Source organism: Littorina saxatilis, linkage group LG2, assembly GCF_037325665.1.
Source record: "Littorina saxatilis isolate snail1 linkage group LG2, US_GU_Lsax_2.0, whole genome shotgun sequence".
In the NCBI taxonomy this organism is placed as follows: Eukaryota; Metazoa; Mollusca; class Gastropoda; order Littorinimorpha; family Littorinidae; genus Littorina; species Littorina saxatilis.
The window spans coordinates 27,445,833-27,467,634 of NC_090246.1; the positions used below are offsets into that span (position 1 = coordinate 27,445,833).

At 40.9% G+C, this 21,802-nt stretch overlaps 1 protein-coding gene and 1 long non-coding RNA gene across 3 annotated transcripts in view; one reads left to right on the forward strand and one right to left on the reverse strand.

Annotated features, from left to right (window-relative positions):
* LOC138958640 (bifunctional heparan sulfate N-deacetylase/N-sulfotransferase-like) overlaps window positions 1-16,522 on the forward strand; it is a 35,754-nt gene extending 19,232 nt beyond the window's left edge. Inside the window, exons 6-14 of one of the 2 annotated variants that reach the window (XR_011453460.1) lie at window positions 1,975-2,103; window positions 3,928-4,110; window positions 4,329-4,425; window positions 5,151-5,274; window positions 6,734-6,908; window positions 8,366-8,536; window positions 10,515-10,624; window positions 13,285-14,967; window positions 15,412-16,522. Coding sequence is in view for 1 of the 2 variants with exons in the window: in XM_070329854.1 (XP_070185955.1) it covers window positions 1,975-2,103; window positions 3,928-4,110; window positions 4,329-4,425; window positions 5,151-5,274; window positions 6,734-6,908; window positions 8,366-8,536; window positions 10,515-10,624; window positions 13,285-13,507 (1,212 nt within the window). In the remaining variant the exon portion in view is untranslated. Of the gene's footprint in view, window positions 1-1,974; window positions 2,104-3,927; window positions 4,111-4,328; window positions 4,426-5,150; window positions 5,275-6,733; window positions 6,909-8,365; window positions 8,537-10,514; window positions 10,625-13,284 lie in introns of both variants that reach the window. The other variant, XM_070329854.1, reaches the window with a different exon arrangement.
* A 2,280-nt stretch (window positions 16,523-18,802) lies between these two features.
* LOC138958643 (uncharacterized) lies at window positions 18,803-21,189 on the reverse strand. Its single transcript, XR_011453461.1, has 2 exons — window positions 20,044-21,189; window positions 18,803-19,354 (listed from the first exon to the last, which is right to left on the reverse strand). It is a non-coding gene; the product is annotated as an uncharacterized lncRNA (long non-coding RNA).
* Between the last annotated feature and the right edge of the window lie 613 nt (window positions 21,190-21,802).

The following is a 21,802-nucleotide window of genomic DNA, read 5'->3' on the forward strand; positions in this document are numbered from 1 at the left end:
TAAGTATCCTCATTAGTAGTATTATTTAAGTTATTGAGACATCACAGTGCGCTAAGAGATTTATAGAGCAAATCGAGAAAATGAATTATTGAACAAAGTGCTGAGTTCAATAATTGTTTTCAAGATTTGCTCTATAAATCTCTTAGCGCACTGTGATTGTTTCACTAACGATATTGTCAGTAACGACAATAGATTAGAACGTTTGAAAAGGCACATTTTTCTGCCAGCGTTTGGATAAATTGTGGACAGGTCGAGTTAGATCTACTTTTGTATGTGTGTTGTCTTTGCCCATTTCGGGGGTATTGACGGTTTTATCGCCGACCATGCATTTTTCGATTTGATTACCCTCTGTACTGTTTTATCTATTAGCAACTAACAGTATGAGTTGCAGTTGCGCGAAATGTACCCGTCAGCATACAGTTTCACTTAAGTATTAATTATTGGTAAAAAAAACATGTACCAAAATGTTCTATGTTCCCCCAAAAATGAACAACCCCTACAACTGAGTGGTGTCCCCTGATGTCAAACGATTCAAAGTGACACGTTCGTTCCCTCATTCGCAAAAAAATAAAGTTGGCATGTTATTTCTTGCAATGTACCGTATTTGACGGACTACAAGTCGCTACTTTTAAAAAAAAAAATCGCATTGCGGCTTATAAAAAAATGCGGCTAAAACGTTACCTAAACTTGAATAGCATTCACCTAATGGAAGTCACCGCGGATTTTCATTTCGCTCGAATAGCGATTACCGGTACTTTATTAGCTCTCTACTCAAGACTCGGCGCTTTTCTCTTTCTTTCGCGAATCTTCGTTTGTCAACAAGTCGTCGTGACAAGATAGCGTACAGAGAAACACCGGATGTATCAGGATCTCGCGCGCGCGAGATTTCGGTTTTTTTGTGTCTCGCGATAGTTGGAGGAGCGAGAGCCACCATGTTGTGTTTTCGTCTGCTCGAAATGTGCGCAAAAGTCGTAAATCATCCTAAAAAAGCTTATTCCGGGCGGGACTACATGTGTGTGTTGGTTACAAATTGTGTGTGTGTGATATTTTTCTTCAAACTTTTTCTCTTTTCTTCTTTGTTTCACTTGTTAATTCTCGGAGCCGATTTTGCCAAATACCGTACTTTCGTTTGCCTGGTTGTTTTGATTGATTGACACGATCTGATTATATTTTTTTCGACAGCGGCTAATATAGTGACGCGGCCTATACGTGGCTCGTCCCAATTTTTTTGTTAAAAGTCGGGGGTGCGGCTTATAAAACGGTGCGTCTTGTAATCCGTCAAATACGGTACCTGCATGGGAGGTTGGTGCTATGATTGCATGGTAAGAATGTTTTGAAGCCTTCGCGTGTTCTGTTTACATCGTAGTTGTCTTGAAATATGCGAAAACCTTTCATTTCAGTCCTCAACTGAAGGAGTCATCTGCTACATATACGAGTAGGACAGTCTATTGAATCAGTCGACTTCCAAATGCTGCTTTGTCCAGCTCGAAATCACGGTCAGAAAAAAACCTTCTGCTTTTAGCCGCGGGAAATGTTAGGGTCAAGCATCATTGTTTGTTAATGTGAAGACAATAAGCTACTTGCCACTAACACAGCGGATGAGAATAATCTTCGCAAGTCGAAAGAAGAGGCGCAAACTCACTGTGGCACAGGCGCATGAAATCTGTCAGAAAAAAACACTTCTGCTTTTAGCCGCGGGAAATTTAGGGTCAAGCATCATTTGATAATGTGGAGAAGATAAGCTGCATGTCACTAACACAGAGGATGAGAAGAATCTTCTCAAATCAAAAGAAGGGGCACAGCCTCGCTTTTGCAAAGGGCGGAAGAATACGCTCTCTGGAAAAGTTAGCGCACTCCAAGAGTGCGCTGACAGTTTTAAGCGCATTGCCATTAGCCAATCAACTGTTTCACGTCAGTCATGTGACACCAGTACTTACTGACAATTATTATTATTATCATCATATTGTGTCGAAGGTGTTACCAAGGCAGACGTGCGGGCTGTTCACACACACTGTGTTTGTCACTGACTACAAGGACGGTCTACAGGGACTGGAGGAAAACTTCAAGGGAGGGGAGCTTTTCTTGACAGTCCTCTACTCTCCTGTAAGCTGTTCTGTTTGTTTTATCCTCCTCCCTCCCTCTCCCAATGTAGTGTGCGTCTGTATTAAGTGTTTGTATAAGGGACAGGTTGTAAGATTAGGCTTTGCCTAAAACCTTTATCCTTTTGTAAAAAAGTTCTGAGTCGTGAGTTCTCCCCTACCCCCAGCTGATAATGGGGTAAACTGTAAATATCGATCCTCATAAGCAAGAAACTGTTACTACTTTTTTGTTAACTTCATCGTTTACTTCTTGATCGACGTCCAATCCAGTTTCAACACATAAAAGGCATTGGCAAAGCAATAAGAATGAAATTTAGATGTTATGAGACATTAACGTTTCAAGACCTGTATTAAAGCGTGAGTGTTTACTCATACTACCGTACTTTTCGGACTATAAGGCGATACTTTTTTTTTTTTTTTTTACTTAAAATCGTGGGGTCGCCTTATACACGACGTCGCCTTATTCTCGGATAAAATAGGTTTCACGAGCACTGTGAACTTGAAATCAATGAGCAACTAACAACCATTTAAGTGAACACAATTCAAGCAATGTTGATCGCCGAAAAAATTACCTGAACACTAGTTGCGTTGAAACACGACAGTCGACAGTCGGTCTCTTGACACTTCAACTGGGTACCGCTTCAACTTGCACTTCGACTTTGTCACTGTCAAGATGCCGAAAACGAAGAGAGCTTCATACGATGCTGCCTTCAAGATTAAAGCCATCGATCTTGCGATACGACTGGAGAGCAACCGAAAGGCAGCGTTCGAACTAGGCCTGAATGAATCCATGGTTCGCAAATGGCGTAAACAGAGAGGTCAGCTGTTGGGATGTAAAAAGTCACGCAAGTCTTTCCGCGGAAAAGGTGCACGCTGGCCAGAGCTTGAGGCAGAGTTGGAGGACTGGGTTAATCTTCAAAGGGCCGATGGTCGAGGCGTTTCAACCGTTCAAGTTCGATTGAAGGCAAAGGAGATGGCAGCGGCGAAGAATATTGACGAATTCACTGGGAGTGCGTCATGGTGCTTTCGTTTTATGCGGCGGAGGAATCTGTCGGTTCGCATGAAGGCAACAATGTGTCAACAGTTACCGCCCGACTTTGAAGAGAAACTTGTCAGTTTCCGAAATTTTGTTTCCGAAGTGATCGCGGAACATAGTGTCGGTCACGATCAGATTATAAACATGGACGAGGTGCCGCTGCAATTTGACATGCCTCTGACCCGCACTGTTTGAAACAGTGTTTCCTGCCGATTTTGAGCGGTCGCCATGTTTGATCATTGATGTTGTTGTTGTTTTTTTCTATGTACGATGTTTTTCTTCATTTTTTTCTTTCATCCCATCGCCTTATGCACGACACCATCGCCTTATCCATGGCATCGCCTTATTCTAGGCTTTTTTCATTTTTTTTTTTAAAAAGTAGGGGGTGCGCCCTATACACGGCAGCGCCTTATAGTCCGAAAAGTACGGTAGTTTTCAAGCCATGTATAGTTTTTGTTCGACCTGCAGAAGAACTGTCACCAGCTTGAGCAGCAAGCACTTTGGTAGAAAACACTTCTTTCAAGAAACACTTGGTAGAAAACACTTCTTTCAAGAAACACTTGGTAGAAAATGTATTTTTTACAAGTAAAATGACTATTTCTAAGAATACTCACCTCAATTTAACTATTAAAACACTTCTTTCAAGAAACACTTGGTAGAAAACACTTCTTTCTAGAATCACTTAGTAGAAAACACTTCTTTCTGTTGACTAAGAGTGTACAGCGAGAATATCCAAAATGTGTTCAGTGAAAATGTCCATTTCTCGTCATTGCAATTTTGATTTGTTTGCAGTTCAACATCTTCATGACCCACATGAACAACTACGGCAACGACCGAGTGGCCCTGTTCACATTTGAGGGGATGGTGAAATTCTTGCAGTGCTGGACCAACCTACGGCTGATCTCAGTGCCCCCAGTGCAGCTTGGGATCAACTATTTCAACATGTTCCCTGAGGAGAAAGATCCACTGTGGCAGGTGAGGTGTTATGATAATAATAATAATAATAATAATATTAATTGTCAGTAAGTACTGGTGTCACATGACTGATGTGAACCAGTTGATTGGCTAATGGCGATGCGCTAAAACTGTTAGCGCACTCTTGGAGTAAAATGTACTTTAAGGATTGCTTACATTTTGATGGTGCTGTAAATTCTCTTAGTTATGAATGTGTTGACTTGTTTGTCTATTTGCAGAATCCATGTGACTACAAGCGCCACATAGCTATCTGGTCAGCCAACAAGTCCTGTGAACGTCTTCCAAGGTTCCTCGTGGTGGGGCCACAAAAAACTGGTAAGTCTCACAGATCCTACAATAATCTTGAACAGGCAAATTGAAAACTCTTTGATAGTTGTGCAAGTATGTCTCATCTGTGCAACTGGTGTTTCCTGGGGAACGAAATCTGTACTACGGTGGAACCCCCCTTTAAAGACTTAAAAAAATCAGAGAAAATCAGGTCTTAAAAAGGAGGGAGTATGAGAAAACAGGGTCTTAAAAGGGAGGGAGTCTTAAACTGGGGGGTCTCAAAAGGGGGGTTCCTCTGTACTATGAGTCAAGGCGTCAGTGTTATTCTTCTCTGTAAGCATGACTCGCTGCTTGAACAGTCTTACACAGAGTTTATCAACAAACCTTCTTTTATGGGATTATAAAGTCACATTTGAATTGCCTTCCCTCAGCGAATCTGTCCATAATTATGTACTGCAGTTTCCAGAACTTTTTTTTAAAGCAGCAAGAGACTTGCGCTTGACTGTAAACTATTCAGAAAACATCTCATTAGAAGTAACAACTGCTTCATTGGCATTGTTGAATGCTGTGGTTTACTTGTTTTGAATACATGTATATATTTTGGGAGAAGTTTCTGGTTGCGGGTTCTATGAGAAATAGATTTTATTAAACATACATTATTCAGAAATGATTTCAACACAAATTGAAATTTAAAACACATTTTAATGAACTAAAGGGAAATAACTTCAATCATTTCTGATGATTACTATGCACTTTTATGTTTGTGTTTGCAGGCACAACTGCTCTCTACACATTCCTCTCCATGCATCCAGCAGTGGTCAGTAACTATGACAGTGCCACAACATTTGAGGAGGTGCAGTTCTTCAACGGGAACAACTATTACAAAGGAATTGACTGGTGAGCTTGTAGTGTTGGACTGGAGCTATGTTCAGTGGGTTGGTGGGTTCTGTCATGGTTCTGTACATTGTGTGCTGGTGAGCTTGTAGTGTTGGACTGGAGCTATGTTCAGTGGGTTGGTGGGTTCTGTCATGGTTCTGTACATTGTGTTCTGGTGAGCTTGTAGTGTTGGACTGGAGCTATGTTCAGTGGGTTGGTGGGTTCTGTCATGGTTCTGTACATTGTGTACTGGTAAGCTTGTAGTGTTGGACTGGAGCTATGTTCAGTGGGTTGGTGGGTTCTGTCATGGTTCTGTACATTGTGTACTGGTGAGCTTGTAGTGTTGGACTGGAGCTATGTTCAGTGGGTTGGTGGGTTCTATCATGGTTCTGTACACTGTGTGCTGGTGAGCTTGTAGTGTTGGACTGGAGCTATGTTCAGTGGGTTGGTGGGTTCTGTCATGGTTCTGTACATTGTGTACTGGTAAGCTTGTAGTGTTGGACTGGAGCTATGTTCAGTGGGTTGGTGGGTTCTGTCATGGTTCTGTACACTGTGTACTGGTGAGCTTGTAGTGTTGGACTGGAGCTATGTTCAGTGGGTTGGTGGGTTCTGTCATGGTTCTGTACATTGTGTTCTGGTGAGCTTATAGTGTTGGACTGGAGCTATGTTCAGTGGGTTGGTGGGTTCTGTCATGGTTCTGTACATTGTGTACTGGTGAGCTTGTAGTGTTGGACTGGAGCTATGTTCAGTGGGTTGGTGGGTTCTGTCATGGTTCTGTACATTGTGTACTGGGACAGGAAACTCTTCTCACATTAGCTGCTTGTTAAGCTTCTCTTAATTTGATAACAGCTGAATCAAAAAACAAGAAAGGTAGGTTGTTGGAACGTTTGTTATTGACAAAACAATACATTCACAAATACCCAACGGTCTTTAAAGTGCACAGACAAACAATGAGTAACGGGAACTTAGCTTGATCGAATGTTTCGGCCGCTTGTTTGGAAAGTCCCAAGCGGCCGAAACATTCGATCAAGGTAAGTTCTCGTTACTCATTGTTTGTCTGTGCACTTTAAAGACTGTTGGGTCGATATATTTGTGAATGTATTGTTTTGTCAATAACAAACGTTCCAACAACCTTACCTTTCTTGTTTTTTGATTCGGAATTTGGTGATTTTTTTGGTGCTTGTTAAGCTTCTCTTAATTTGATAACAGCCGATTTTGTTGGTGAATTTTTTGGTCATCTGTCATCATCAAATAAAGTGCTTTATGCATAATTTAGAATGCTCTCTCCATTGACAAACTTACAACTCTGTTTCTTTAGAACAGAGCTGTTGTTGATCTTTGCTATTGTTGAATTCTCTGCTATTGTTGAATTCCTTGCTATTCTTTCCTTCGTTTTATCTCCCCTTCCATTTCTTTTACAGCAATAACAAACACTATGAAAAAGTAGTCTTTGTTTCAACATTTAAATTCTTCATTTTAGGTACATGGAGTTCTTCCCTGTGCCTCAAAACTCGACAGGGACTTACCTGTTTGAGAAAAGCGCAACCTATTTTGATCACGAAATTGTGCCACAGCGTGTGTCCAGCCTGCTTCCACGAGCCAAGATTATCTGCATCTTGATTGACCCAGCCAAGAGGGCTTACTCCTGGTATCAGGTAGGTGATGATAGATGTTGTTTAACGCCCTCACTGTTAACTCATTGTCTCCCAGGTACGGATATATCCGTACCCACTCATTTGGCTCTATCTGACCAGGTACGGATATATTCGCTCAGACTGTTAGTTTCAGTCGCTTCCTGTAATGTTGATCTAACGCCTGCATTCCAGCTTGTTGATACACAGTTACGACAATTCTGAGTGACCTGCTGCAGCACAGCTGGTCTCGGCTAAAATAAAACTTGGTCAACATAGGTGGTGGGGTAGAAAGTGTTAAACCATTAGGGGCATATCAGGTAGGGTATCAGATGTTGGTATCATAGGAACATGAACACATTTTTTTCTTCTTCTTTTTCTCTTTTGTTCTTTCTTTCTTTCTGCATCTGTTGAGAGCTTTTAATTAATAGTCTTTAATAGCAGACTAGAAGTGCTCTTTTGGGGTCAGGACTAAAGAGATTTTAGGTACACAGCAGTTGAAACCGTTCCACCAGTGCTCAAGGTGAATTCTGTTACATGTATTTGCATGCAGTTACACTTTACTTTTGCAACAGGAACTGTGAAATCAAGATATATAAAAAAAAAGGCATGCTTTTCTCTATTAAAATCTTATTGAAAATTCCAAACATTTAAAGTACTTTCACAGGTATGAGTATATCATGCATTTAGTAATACACACAACATCCTACCTTTACTTGTCCCAAGATAGGCCAACGGGCGGTTTTGGTGAGGTTATGCCCCCTCTTTCTTTCGGCTGGTAACTGGCGCCACCTCGCGGCAAGATCACACAAGAAAGGAAACAAAACTTGCATTGGTCCCAAATAGCATATCGGTTTGGTAACAGTTCGTGTGTAAGTCGTGCATTTTATACAGTAAACAGACAATGGTCGGTTCTGGTGAGGTTATGCCCCTTCTTTCTTTCGGCTGGTAACTGGCGCCACCTCGCAGCAAGATCACAGGAGTTGTCTCGCGTTATCACCCCAGAAGCGCTCATTGGTCCTGAGAAGATGTAAAATTCAACTAGTCTCTCACTTTGTAATAGTATGTGAATCACACGTTAACAGGTAGTGTGACTGGAGGCGTGTGTACAGCATGAAGACGGCTTGGATCGCTGTCTTTGTGTCATCATGTGTTGTAATACAGTGGAACCCCCCTTGCAAAACCTTCAAAACTATGAGAAAATCAGGTCTTAAAAAGGAGGGAGTCTTAAAAGGGGGGTTCCACTGTAGTTTTGCTTTCCCTTTTAAGACTTTCAAAACTATGAGAAAATCAGGTCTTAAAAAGGAGGGAGTCTTAACAATCGGGGTAAATTTACAGAGATTATGAACAGAACATCTGAGAAAACCGGGTCTTGAAAGAAAAAATCTTAAATTGGGGGGCTCTTAACTGTAGTAATACACACAACATCCTACCTTTACCTGTCCCAAGATAGGCCAAGTTTTGCTTTCTTGTTGGTTCAGCACCAGAGAGCCCACAAAGATCCAGTGGCACTCAACTACAGCTTCAACGCTGTGCTGATGGCAGACGAGCGCATGCCTCGCCAGGTGCGAGACTTGCGCAATCGATGCCTGGACCCTGGCATGTACGCACAGCACCTCATGCATTGGCTGGACTACTTCCCCGCTAGACAGGTCAGTAAGGTACAGTTTCATGTTAACTCTCAAGAAAATGAGAAAACATTGTTCACTGCGACCACACAAAAATAGCAAAGAAAAAAGTTAACGCACAAGATCTATACTGTGAGCAATGTTTATGGTAAATGACCGCATCAAGGGAAGCTGAAGAACTTTAAAACGTATTATTTTTGGGGGGGATCGTTGTTCTGTCCTGTTGTTGTTATTTTTATGGGTGTTTTTTGTTTGTTTTGTTTTTTGGTCTCTTCTCTTTTCATTCTGTTCATTCAGAGACAGCTGTGTATTTCATATGTTTATCATTGGTGATAGATTCATTGCTGTTGTTCTTTTAGTGGTTTGTTTCTTCTCTTTTCATTGTCTTCAAGGTAATAAGTGTGTGTATTTCATGTTTATCATCGGCGATAGATTCATTGCTGTTGTTCTTTTAGTGGTTTGTTTCTTCTCTTTTCATTGTCTTCAAGGTGATACTGGTGTGTATTTCATGTTTATCATTGGTGATACAGCAGTCCCTGCAATGTACGGCCCCCGGCGTGAGCGGACACCTGACATGTACGGACACATTTGCTTGGCACGGAGTGTTTTCCTTCTATATTTTTCCCCCCCTTAAACGGACACCTGCAAAACGTGGACGCTGACACTCATTTTCGGTCCCAACAGCAGGTCATACCTCCAATGTACGGACAGACCATCGTCAAATTTTCACCACAACAAAATCGATAACAGAGCAGTCCGGCTCTTGGCACAAAGATCACAGCCGCAATGGTGTGATGACAGTCACTGATAACTTGAGTGCACGTGTACCCATCGTGTGTCTGTGTGTAACCTCTTTCATTGACAAGATACTCTTGTTTCCCCTCAGCCTTGACCAGTGAGTCGGTTGCCTAATCTATGAACCCTTCAGTTGTCTTGCTTTGTCAAAAGTTACAACACAGTCAACTGGTTTTGCTCTGAGTGAACAGTGCAGCTGGCCTCTCTGGCCACAGCCCCCAACAGTACATGGCTGGAGGGAGTGAGAGAGAGAAAGGTGGGGGGGGGGGTGGAGGGTTAGCTGGCTAAACTCTGTGGGGTGTCCGGTGTCACCGCATGTCAGCAGGAAGAGCATTGGAGAGAAATAGAGAGGTGTACTCTTCCACACAATTTCCAAGCATCAGTTGTCACGGCTTGGGGTAGGCATTAGTGAGGGAGAGTGGGAGCTGTGTTATGTACAGTGTATTTCCGACTGAAGAGTGAAAAGTCACTGCCATGCCGGCATGCAGTCAATAAAGCCAGACAAGAAACAAATAAATTACATGATTATGACATGCAGCTCTATCTGCTATTTATTCAAACTGGTTTTCAAGCTTATTCTTGCAAAGCATCTGCACACGCTCCTCTGTGCTGTGTTTGTGTGGCTGCTTTCGTATGTCAGTGCATGGTGAGTGTGTTCACTGCCTTGAGGATTTATTTTATCTCTTCTTTTCAACACTTTTCATACAAATCCTTTTTACAGAACGTTTAAAGAAGTATTAGGAGTTTATTGTTATTGTTTAGTAGCCACAAGAAGTGATTAGCATAGACTCAATCCTCTTGTTTGTGTGTCTCTGTGTGAGTGTATGGGGGAGGGGGTGGTGTGGTCACCCCTCCCGTGACCGGACACCTGCAATGTACGGACAGGTTTGCTATGGCCCAAGGGTGTCCGTTCATGAGAGGGACTGCTGTAGATTCATTGCTGTTGTTCTTTTAGTGGTTTGTTTCTTCTCTTTTCATTGTCTTCAAGGTAATACGTGTGTGTATTTCATGTTTATCATTGGTGATAGATTCATTGTTGTTGTTGTTTCAGTTATATATTTCTTCTCTTTTTTTTGTGTTCAAGGTGATACTGGTGTGTATTTCAGTTATTTATCTTTGATGATAGATTCTTTTTTTTTTCTTTTTTTTTCTCTCGTTTTTTATTCTCTTTTCATCGTGTTCAAGTTGATACTGGTGTGTGTTTCAGTTGTTTATCATTGACGGGGAGCAGCTGCGTAACAACCCTATCCACGTGATGCACAAGCTGCAGCAGTTCATCCACATACAGCCCTACTTCGACTACAGCCAGCATCTCAGGTCAGCAACTCTTACACTCTCTGGTGTAAACATGGATATATCTAATAAACAAAGGGAAGCAAGTATTCTAAAATGCATACGACATGTGTGATAGAGTAAGTGAGAGTTATTCAGATGCATTCTCCTGGCACCTGAGGCAATAACAAGCAGTGAAATGAACAAGCGACTTTCATCCTCAATTACACATGACTTAGTCTATTACACATGGATGCTTCTTCTTCTTCTTCTTCTGCGTTCGTGGGCTGAAACTCCCACGTACACTCGTGTTTTTTGCACGAGTGGAATTTTACGTGTATGACCGTTTTTTACCCCGCCATTTAGGCAGTCATACGCCGTTTTTGGAGGAAGCATGCTGGGTATTTTCGTGTTTCTATAACCCACCGAACTCTGACATGGATTACAGGATCTTTTTCGTGCGCACTTGGTCTTGTGCTTGCGTGTACACACGGGGGTGTTCGGACACCGAGGAGAGTCTGCACACAAAGTTGACTCTGAGAAATAAATCTCTCGCCGAACGTGGGGACGAACTCACGCTGACAGCGGCCAACTGGATACAAATCCAGCGCGCTACCGACTGAGCTACATCCCCGCCCCTTCACACACATGGATGCAGTATAGAGCGCTTACTTCCCTTTGTTTATCTGATCTCTAAACAGCGCTCTGCCTTATAGCTTGTCTTGTATAAAAACCTGTGTTTTGTCATTTGGATACGCTGGATACAGAATATATTTTCCAGAAGCAGCTTCCGTGCAGACTCCTTCCCGGCGTTCAGGTGCCCTCGTGTACATGCAGCCTTCTATCAGGGATGTTGTTACAAATTCACACCTATAGGACAAATGTCCTGAGCTCTTCAGCATCAATAGGACATTTGACCGCTTTCAGAAATGTCAATAGGACATTGTAATTTTGTGAAAAGCACTGTCCAAAATGGCTCCAAAATCATGTGCACACACACACACATGCTCAACACACACACATATATAGTATTTTCACCGAATATTTTTTACATACATTGTTTTATTCATTTTGTTTCAAATAGGACACACACAAAAAGAAACATGTATCATGTTCAAATACCTATGAATTGTTGAATAAACACTGTTTAAACCAAAAAGAAACAAACAACTAAAAAGCAAAAAAACGTTCAGCACTCTTTTTTTGATTGTCTCACAAATTGCAAGATTTGACTAGAAAATGAAATACTGAGAAATAAAATAAGTCCGTTTCAACACAGATTTGACAAAGCAGTATGGTCTCTTTGATGTCAAGGTCTTACCAACCAAACAGGGTCGGCCATGAATTGTTAAAAGACCATTTCTGCGAATTTCCTGCTGTGCCGACACCATGTCCTGTACAAATGACAAAACTTCTCTTTTTGTAGTTGTGTCAGTTTCAGTGGCGACACTGTAATTGGCACTGTCATTTTCAAGAATGACGCTCAGCGTGTTTTCACCTGTTTTTGACCCAAACGTAGCACAGGATGCCGTTGAAAGACAAAGGTGTTCAGCTTTTGTCGATCTTTGGGAGTCCTAAGTTTTATTTCAGTGTCATAATTCAATGCGCTTCTTCAAAATGTCTCGAACTAAAACCAAACGCAGACGTAAGACTTGTAATCAGTTGGAGTTGTTTCCCGTACTCCTAACTTTAGTGTGCCAAACGGCTCATGTCACAAACTGTTCGGAATTCCTGAAAAAGCAAGATCCGCACTGCTCGGTCGCGTTTTTAAAATGGGTGTATCTTGAAGGGAAAATATCGCGCTGTCCGAAGGAATGGAGTTCTTATTGGACAATGACAGCGCTCAGTTCAAAACGATAGGACATCTGACCACCATGCGGCTATGTGAATCGGACATTTGAGCCTTTTAATCGGTCTGTGTCCGATGTCCGACGCCTAACGACATCCCTGTTCTATGCACTGAAGATCCCAGTTTTATAGTAACAACCTAGGGCAAAAAAAATTAGGAACAAAAGTATACGCAAAAGAAAATAAGTAGCCCGTTAGTATGGCAGCTCGCTTTCCCCAGGGAAGGCAACGGAAATTGCAGGGGAACTAAGCTCATCGGACCTAAAATGCGACTTGCCTTACCTTTTGGATAAATTGTTTATATCATCTGTACCTTCATCTTTTAACATTGTGATTTAAGATAGTTCTGACCAGCAATGCAGAGTAGCATCTGTCCTGTCTTGTTACATTTCCTCTTACAATAGTTTTGAAAAGCACTGCTGAGCAGGATCTAAATTGTATTTGTCTATATCTTGTACCAAACAAGAATTGCCAACATAGTCTTAACGTTTTACCTCCAAGAAACGCTTCGAAAGTGTGACGCAAAGACGCTGATGGTGATAAACCACTTTCCACCAAAAGTGGCGTATGGCTGCCTAAATGGCGGGTTAAAAACGGTCGTACACGTAAAAACCTACTCGTGCAAAAAGCACGAGTGTATGTGGGAGTTTCAGCCCATGAACGAAGATGAAGAAGAAGAAACCACTTTGATAGCTTTAGTAGAATAGCCTCCATTGGGGCACGAATGCATGAATTGTTTGATAGAAATGTTAAGTTTCAGGAATGGGAGACTAACTTGCAAGCGCAGTAAAAACAAATTTCTCTTCAAAACAGTTGTAGAAAGTGGTGTGACCAGAATGTTTGTATTTGCTCCGCAGGTTTGATCCTCAGAAAGGCTTCTTCTGTCAAGTCATGAACGACAACCGCAACAAATGCCTGGGGCGTGGCAAGGGTCGTATGTACGACGCCATGGACGAGACCAGTGCCACCTTCCTCCGTCATTTCTACCGCAAACATAACGCCAACTTGTCCAAACTGCTGAACAAACTCAACTTTCCTGTGCCATCCTGGTTGCAGGATGCTCTCGCTGATGACAACTGAGCAGAGCTCTCCTCCAAAGATGAAGTGTGGCTGCGGTGAATGAGAAAAGAGTAGGCCTATGTACACTCTGAATACATGTGCCAAAGAAGAGAAGAGTGATCACAAAAGAGAAGGCAGATGTATGCTTTGAGAATAGTGAATTACAAAAGAGTAGGCAAATGTACACGGTGAATACATGTGCAGAAAGAAGAGAAGAGTGCATTACAAAAGAGTTGGACATGTGTACACTCTGAATACTTGTGCAGAAGAAGTGAAGAGTGAATTACAAAAGAGTAGGCCGATGTACGCTTTGAATACATGTGCAGAAGAAGAGAGAAGTGTGTCTGGTTTGGTGGAAGGGAGAGAAATATGATCTCAGTGTTCCTCACAGCCTCCAAATTGACAAAAATGTCTTCCGTGAAAATGCACCGGTGGAAGAGAATGCTTCCAACAGAATGCTCTGGTGGAAGACACCTCCCATCCAGATGCACTAAGAGAGACCAGGGTAGAATGTAAACGCACTGACTGGAAACAGGCTTCAATCATGATGCTTTGAACAAAGATAAGACATTTGCTTAGGACTGTGTTCATTTGTTTTTCTCAGAAGATCTTATTATATTTTCATTTTTCATTTTCATTTCTTTATTCTTGAAAACATCTTTGAGATTGCTTCTCAGTATCCAAACCCCAAATGTTTTTGTTCTAACAAAAGGTGAAAATGGAGTAAGAAGCAAACAGCAACAAAAGGAAAATAAAAAACACTTAAATAAAATCACTATATGTATGATACCGATACATGCACAATCTGGTGGTGACCTTACCATTAATTTAATTTTTTGCTGCTGATATGTTGGAGTCACCAAGACACACCTGAAATTCCTTGTCACTTCCTTGGAAGACATACAGAAGAAGTGACAGAATGTTTACATGATGCCATTATTCACGTTATAAAATAATTCTGACTGGCTTCTGATGTCCGAGATTTCACTTAAAAACAGAGGGTAAAAAAGGGACATTGAACTTTTTTCTTTTTTTATCGATATCATGTCTCTTTCAGTGGTAAAAAAATTCTTTGATTTTGTTGCTATAAAGTGGGGTCTGACAGTCTTTTTCCTGAGTAAGTTCAGAACAGAATGATGAAAGGTTTTCTTGGAAAACAAGTTGGCATGACATTTTTGCCTGCCAGTGGGTAGATTTCTAGCGTTTTCAAAGCTCCAGATGTCAATCTTGAGATCATGCACCACATTGTACCTCGTTATGTGATTTTGCATAATTTTTTCGGGGGGGGGGGGGGGGGGAATATAATGCATTAAGCAATGTATAAGATTGATTTTATCGTTTCGTTTGAAAGAAAAGTACTCTGAGAACTTGCCAGTGACATTGAAATGAGGCATAGTTTTCTGTAACACTTATCTAGGACTTTTCAGTTTAACTAACAGGCACACACCATGGTCTTAAAACAATGTGACCTCTCATCAGCGGTATGTGTGAACCAGGGAGTTATGTAACGGGTAGAAAAAAACATTAATTTTAACAAAATGTATACGGGCGGGGATGTAGCTCAGTCGGTAGCGCGCTGGATTTGTATCCAGTTGGCCGCTGTCAGCGTGAGTTCGTCCCCACGTTCGGCGAGAGATTTATTTCTCAGAGTCAACTTTGTGTGCAGACTCTCCTCGGTGTCCGAACACCCCCGTGTGTACACGCAAGCACAAGACCAAGTGCGCACGAAAAAGATCCTGTAATCCATGTCAGAGTTCGGTGGGTTATAGAAACACGAAAATACCCAGCATGCTTCCTCCGAAAACGGCGTATGGCTGCCTAAATGGCGGGGTAAAAAACGGTCGTACACGTAAAATTCCACTCGTGCAAAAAACACGAGTGTACATGGGAGTTTCAGCCCATGAACGCAGAAGAAGAAGAAGAAGGTATGTGTGAACCAGGGAGTTATGTAACGGGTAGAAAAAGTAAAGCACACAAAGACAGAACTGACTAAAACACTTCTCAAGCATAACATTTGGCCGGTTTCAGGCATTTTCATAGCTCCAAAAATCAATGTTTGCTCCGAAGATTGCATTAGATTCTATGAATTTGCATCATTTTTTTCTCTTCTCATTTAAAATGTAACCACAGTATCCTTGTTCCAAATTGTTCTCTCATCCCAGGTACCACTGTAGTTAGGACAGGCGAGAAACGAGATCGAATAAATGTAAATATGAGCTCCCATGGACAAAATCATCCGCCACTTAGGGTGTGGTATTCATCCTCATTCAAAGCCAACAAAAAGAAAAGGCTGTCATGATCTTGTAGATCACACTGTAAAAAATCTTCTGTTGACCGTTACGTTAATCTCTCACATTGAGACAGTGTACAGTGTAACTCAGGACGGAACAATTACACCCCAGATCAAAGTTATCGCACAGAGTTGTTGAAGAATATGTTTGTTGGTAGAATATAAATTTTGCTGTGTGCTTCTCTTGTAGATTATTGCATATTCTTTGTTCTGTCAGTGTATGTAAAGCATTTTTTTTATATTCAACTTTAAGCAAATCCAGTCTATTGAATGGTCAGAGTACAAATGAACAGAGTATAAAGTGAAGAATAATTGTGTTTACAAAGAGAGAGTGTGTGGGTGTGTGTGCGTGTGTTCACTGATTGCTTTTATAGAATGTGTGTTCAAGAAAATCAACAGAGTATATAAAAATCATTAATTTTATTTGTACAGTTGTTTTTGATGAATACTGTAATCTTTATGAATTTAAAAGCATCAGCAAGGTTATTGGTATATACATCATTGTGTATTTAAACAAATGGTGATATTGATGCTATTTATACATGTTTATATTAATGCGTGAAGAAAATTGATGTGTATCCTGCATGATAAGTTAGTTCATTTGTGCATACAAATAAATATTATGCATTAAATGACATCAAGGAAGGAAGAATGCAAAGAAACAACGAGAGACACTATCTGTGTGTTAATTCTGTAATCTGTTGATTTTTTTGTGGTCGGGCTATCGCTACTTTAAATTGTAATAAGAGTACTCGTATACTTCGCATATGTATTATAATCTATCATTTGTCTTTTTAGCCTGGCGCTGAGGATTAGTTAAAATGTCTTTTAAAAAAAAAATTACCCAGTTGTAAGAACTCAGGTTATTGTTCAGGAATTGAAATAGAGTTCTGGTCATCTATTTATTGATCAAGTTTTATTTCTGCAACTTGTTATAAATGTGTTCAGGTGTCATTATTCCAAAATTTTAATAATAAATTTTCATTTAATTAATATACTTACCCAACTCACATATAGCAATTAACTCTAGTTCAGTGCTGGTAATGCTGTACGCGTTCCCCTTGGTAACAAGGGAGACCACCCTAAAAAAGAGTGATCCATCCCATAATATCAGACCGATGTCCGGTCCAACATCCGTATGCGTGCGCATACGCCGCCATTTGTATCATTCGAACGAAGCCCAACTCACTACTTTTTTAGAACCCAATACCACCACAGCGGGGAGGCGGGAGGGTTTAAACAAGTCTGACCGGAAGTTACTTTGCCGTCTGCTAGCACGGGAGAATTAACAGAAGTTGACTCGGATGAAACAGACGCGGATTTTCCAGCGCCCTTATCTCTCCTCGAGCTTCTTTTTGGAGGCGTATCGTCAGGTACCTGCCTTGAACTAGGCTTCCGTTTAGCGCTATCAACAAGCGCAGCCTCCGCCATAGCAAAACAACTCACGAAAAATTTCACAGAAAAACAATTTCAGAAAAATTTCACAAGTACAAACGAGCGACGAAAACGTCGCTAAAGTTATAACAAAATGGAAAGATCTCACCACACAGCGTAGGTACAGGTGTAAAGTTAGGCGACGACCAAGGGGAGATGCCAAAGCCAAAGACTATGGCGAAAAGCTGAAGACAGCAGGAGCGTACATCAGGAGCGTCCTTCCCAGTTGAACCGCTGAGAGAGAATGATACAAATGGCGGCGTATGCGCACGCATACGGATGTTGGACCGGACATCGGTCTGATATTATGGGATGGATCACTCTTTTTTAGGGTGGTCTCCCTTGTTACCAAGGGGAACGCGTACAGCGTTACCAGCACTGAACTAGAGTTAATTGCTATATGTGAGTTGGGTAATAATATGTAATTTAATTACTTTCTAGATTCCTTTTGTTTTTTCACAAAGGGGTTGTAAGGGCTTCTGATTGTTTGCAAAATCAAAATGAAAGTACTTAGTGCAGTACATTGTGCAAGATTATTGGTGGTGTGCTGGAGAGTCAGGGTTGTCTTTTTTAAATCTATTGAAACCTTTCAGTAAGAAATCATACCTGGTGTGAAGCATAGATTTGTACATGTTTGTCTGGTCCCATCTCTGCTTGTAAGAAGACTTGAGTCCTTTGACAAAGTATGAAGTATATTGCCAAGCACTGCTTTTTGAGTACAGATGGCACTGTAATGTGTGCATGTGTTTGTGCGAGTGCATGCATGCCTCTGCGTGTGTCTGACTGGGTGAGATGCTTTGAGAACAAGTTGGTGTAGGAAATAATGGACATTAGTCTGTGTGTGTGTGTGTGTGTGTGTGTGTGTGTGTGTGTGTGTGTGTGTGTGTGTGTGTGTGTGTGTGTGTGTGTGTGTAAGCTCAAGTGCATGGGTATGTAGGATTTGACAGTTTTCTGTAGTCTGACAGCAGCATATTTCAGTATTTACGCAAATGTAGTTTAAACCATGACACAAGAAGCTTTAAATGTTGAAAATGCCTCTTCCCCTTCTGTGGCACATTTATATGTTTGCGCGTTTTGTGTATGTCTTGCCTTTTGTTTGAAAACATGTACTAGCTTCCATTTTCTGGCGAATGAATTATTGCTATTGAGAGTGAAACAAAACTGGGGAAAATGTCACTGTTTTAGATACTAGAACTGTACAATTTTGGTCAGATTAAGGGCAGGCACTGGTGTTAAAAGTGATTTTTTTTGTTTCATAAGTGTTGGGTCAAAAATTGTTGCACAATTAAAGAACTCAGTCCATCTCCTGAGAAAATGAAAAAATTATTTTTTTTGGATCACCGGTTGCCTTGGTAGCAATCCAAGATGGCCACCAAACTGCCACTTTTTAAAACCCTAAGGCTTTTACAAAACCGAAAGGAATTTTGTTTTGGTGCTTGTTATTTATACATTAGCACAATACCCAACTTTTGTTAGAGGCTTTTTTTGAAATCTACAGTCATTCAAAAGATATCAGTGATAAAAATGAGTGACCTTGAATTTTATGAAAAACCGCCCCCAAAAATGGTATAACTTCTCACGAAAAAAAAAATTCAACAAAACGCTCTAACAAAATCTGCGAAATAACGCACTCGAGATGTATGCAAAGTTTCAACAACGCAAGTTTATTAGAAAAAAAGCCTTAGGCTTTTGAAGTGACAAAAAAGTAGTTTTGAGAAAATACACAAAACGTGAAGAAAATGTATTTTTTTTACACAAACGTTTATGAAACATGTAACAAAACAACACTAACAAAACAACAGGTATTGCTTAGTTCCACAAGAAAAACGGAAACAAAATTCAACAAAATTTAAAAAAAAACCAGCCAGTGTTCAGCAAGCACCAAGGAACCTGTTCCAAGGTCACAATGATCAACTCTTATCCGTTACGTGCACGCTGCGTAAAGTATGCCCATCCATAATTCCCAACTTGTTACCAGTGAAGCCTCTTATCTTGGACCTCTTTTGGACTTGCTTTGAATAATCAGGGAGTCATATGGCAGTGTCCTTTACTTTCTATACTACAATATTTGGGTTGACTTCTGTGAATTGCCTTGCAATGCCATGGGTACTTTGGAAGCTCCTCTCCAGCTTCCACCTCTGCATCTGTAGAGACAACATAAATTTAAAATTAATATGTCTGTGACAAACTCAAATACTGCTATTCACATTTTCCCAACAATGACCCCCCTCCCCCCCCCCCCCCCCCCCCCCCCCCACACACACATTTGAAAAAAGATATTGTAATGTGATACATGTAACACGATATTTGGGCGCATGCACATGTCAGTGCTGATAGTCAAGCAGTGAACAAAAAGATGTTGACAAATCATGTGAATGTTGCGAAGGCAGTGCAGGTTTGGTTTACAGCTATTGCACATACATTGCATGCAGAAACCATATGGTCTGCATGGGAAGTATGACCACAAGCAATGTTCACTCACTGAGCCATGTGAATGCATGTTTGTTTGAGCCACAAGAAAACTGTGATCACAGGAGGAAGCTATAGGCCTATATATAATATGCTCGAGAAAATAAATGAGGAAAGAACAGATGTTTTGCTCCAACCCTGACAAACCTTGTGACAACCAAGCTTCACAGTAGCAGCACATAACAGACTTTGCATCCTATTCAGTTTCTTTGCATCAGGGTGTTGTTACTTATATTCTGTTCTTCAGCATATAACAGTCACACACGTACACACATACACACACACACAGAGCCAGAGCCGCACACATAACCAAACAAATATATAAACTTCTACATGTTTGTCAAAAGAAGAAAAAATTACCTACCTACTACCATCTTGCTTATCAGCTGCTTGGAATCTTCCCTGCTCTGCTTGGGCTAGTATTCAACTGCACCAGATTTCCCAGGAGATGCATGGTGTTGCACCATGGCTGAACAAAGTGTTCTTTTTCTAAGCAGTTAATTTGCTTTTTCCAGAGAAAAGATATATAGGGTCTGCCTTCTCGTCGCCATAAATGGCGAACTCCGTGTTGTCCTTATTGCCGTACGCATTCCGCTCAGCAACTCTAAAATAAGTCGTGGCTCAAAACACTCATGGCAACGTGCTTCAAACGTACACCACCGCTGGTGATTTCTTGCTCCGTCCCAGCTGTTGCAAGGGCAGCAGCATAGTTTCCAGCCAATTTTCATTCTGGACGAAGAAGAATGCACAAACTTGATCTTCCGATTCGTTCGTAGCAATAGCAGACGACACTATCGACTCGCACTTTCTTTTTAAACTTCCGTCACGGCAGCCTCTACAACTGATCTGATTTTACTCGATAATCATCTCCTTTGCGTGTCAAGCACTGAAATCGGGGCAAAACGTGTATTTAACTAAAGTTTCCACAAAGATATCCCAGGAAAATCGCAGCTGTAGATATTTCACATCGCCTTTGGCAAGATCTGGCGGAAATGAAGAATATTGCATTCTGGGAAGGCCGAATCGAACCGAACGAGACCGAGCATAAACGAAGTTTAATATCCGCGATTCGATTGGTCAGCAGCGAAAATTGCTCATACGGAATTTCCCGGAATCTTCATCGGTTCTCTTCGGCTCATTGGAATGTCTTCTAGTTGCTGTTACTAACGGCGCGAAATCCGTAAACGGAAATTCCCGTTGTACGCGGTATGAACTGATCGCAGCAAAGAAAAGACAACTCATTCCAGTCATGCTAATGTGACCACCGTTGACGATGTGTTTGACTCCCAGTCACCTCTCAAACATACGCATTTTTTTGCTGTTTTGTGTTTGTTCAATACACAATTGCATACACATACATTGTTCATTTAGCCGTTTTGACCGTTTATGATTAATTCTGATCTAAAATCAGTATATCAGAGTAACCAGAAGAGGTTCAAAATCCAAAATCAGAAAGAAAATGGAAATGACCAGGGAACAAAAAAATCACTTTTTTCACTGTGGTGTCTTCCCTTAACTAATATGAATTTTTGTGCTTTTTTTTCCATCTGCAACCGACATCTGATCGGCTTACTTAAATCCTACTTTGTGTGTACATGTATTATTCATACGTTTCTCAATTTTGTTAACTGTTATTTTATGTTGTCATTGTTGAGATAGCTTATGTTCTTTATGCTTTTCATAATTTTCTGTACCAAAGAGTGGGCTTACATGCGCTTTTTTCCACATCTTTAGGGGTATTAATGGATCTTTTGGCATTTTTTATAATTAGCTGAAAGTGTGTGGTTAGCAGTCTTTTGTGATCTTTAGAAGCTTTATGGTTTAACTTCTGCTGCTTGAGCTGGCTCAGATTTTGTATGTTACTGTATGCTTGATCCACACATTTTTAACAATCATGAAAGGTGACAGTTTGAAATGCAGTTATGTGGATGATAATGGAAGTTTATGTCCAGTCTCACACAGGTGCTTCCCTAGTCTTGTGTTTGTGGATGTTTGTATGCAGAAAGCTTAAGATGCGCAATGCAATACATTTGTGAGCATTTGTAATTTATCTTTAAAATGCAGATATTTTGCAATAATAAAGAATAAATGCATATGAAAAATTATTGGTCTGAAAATGGTGA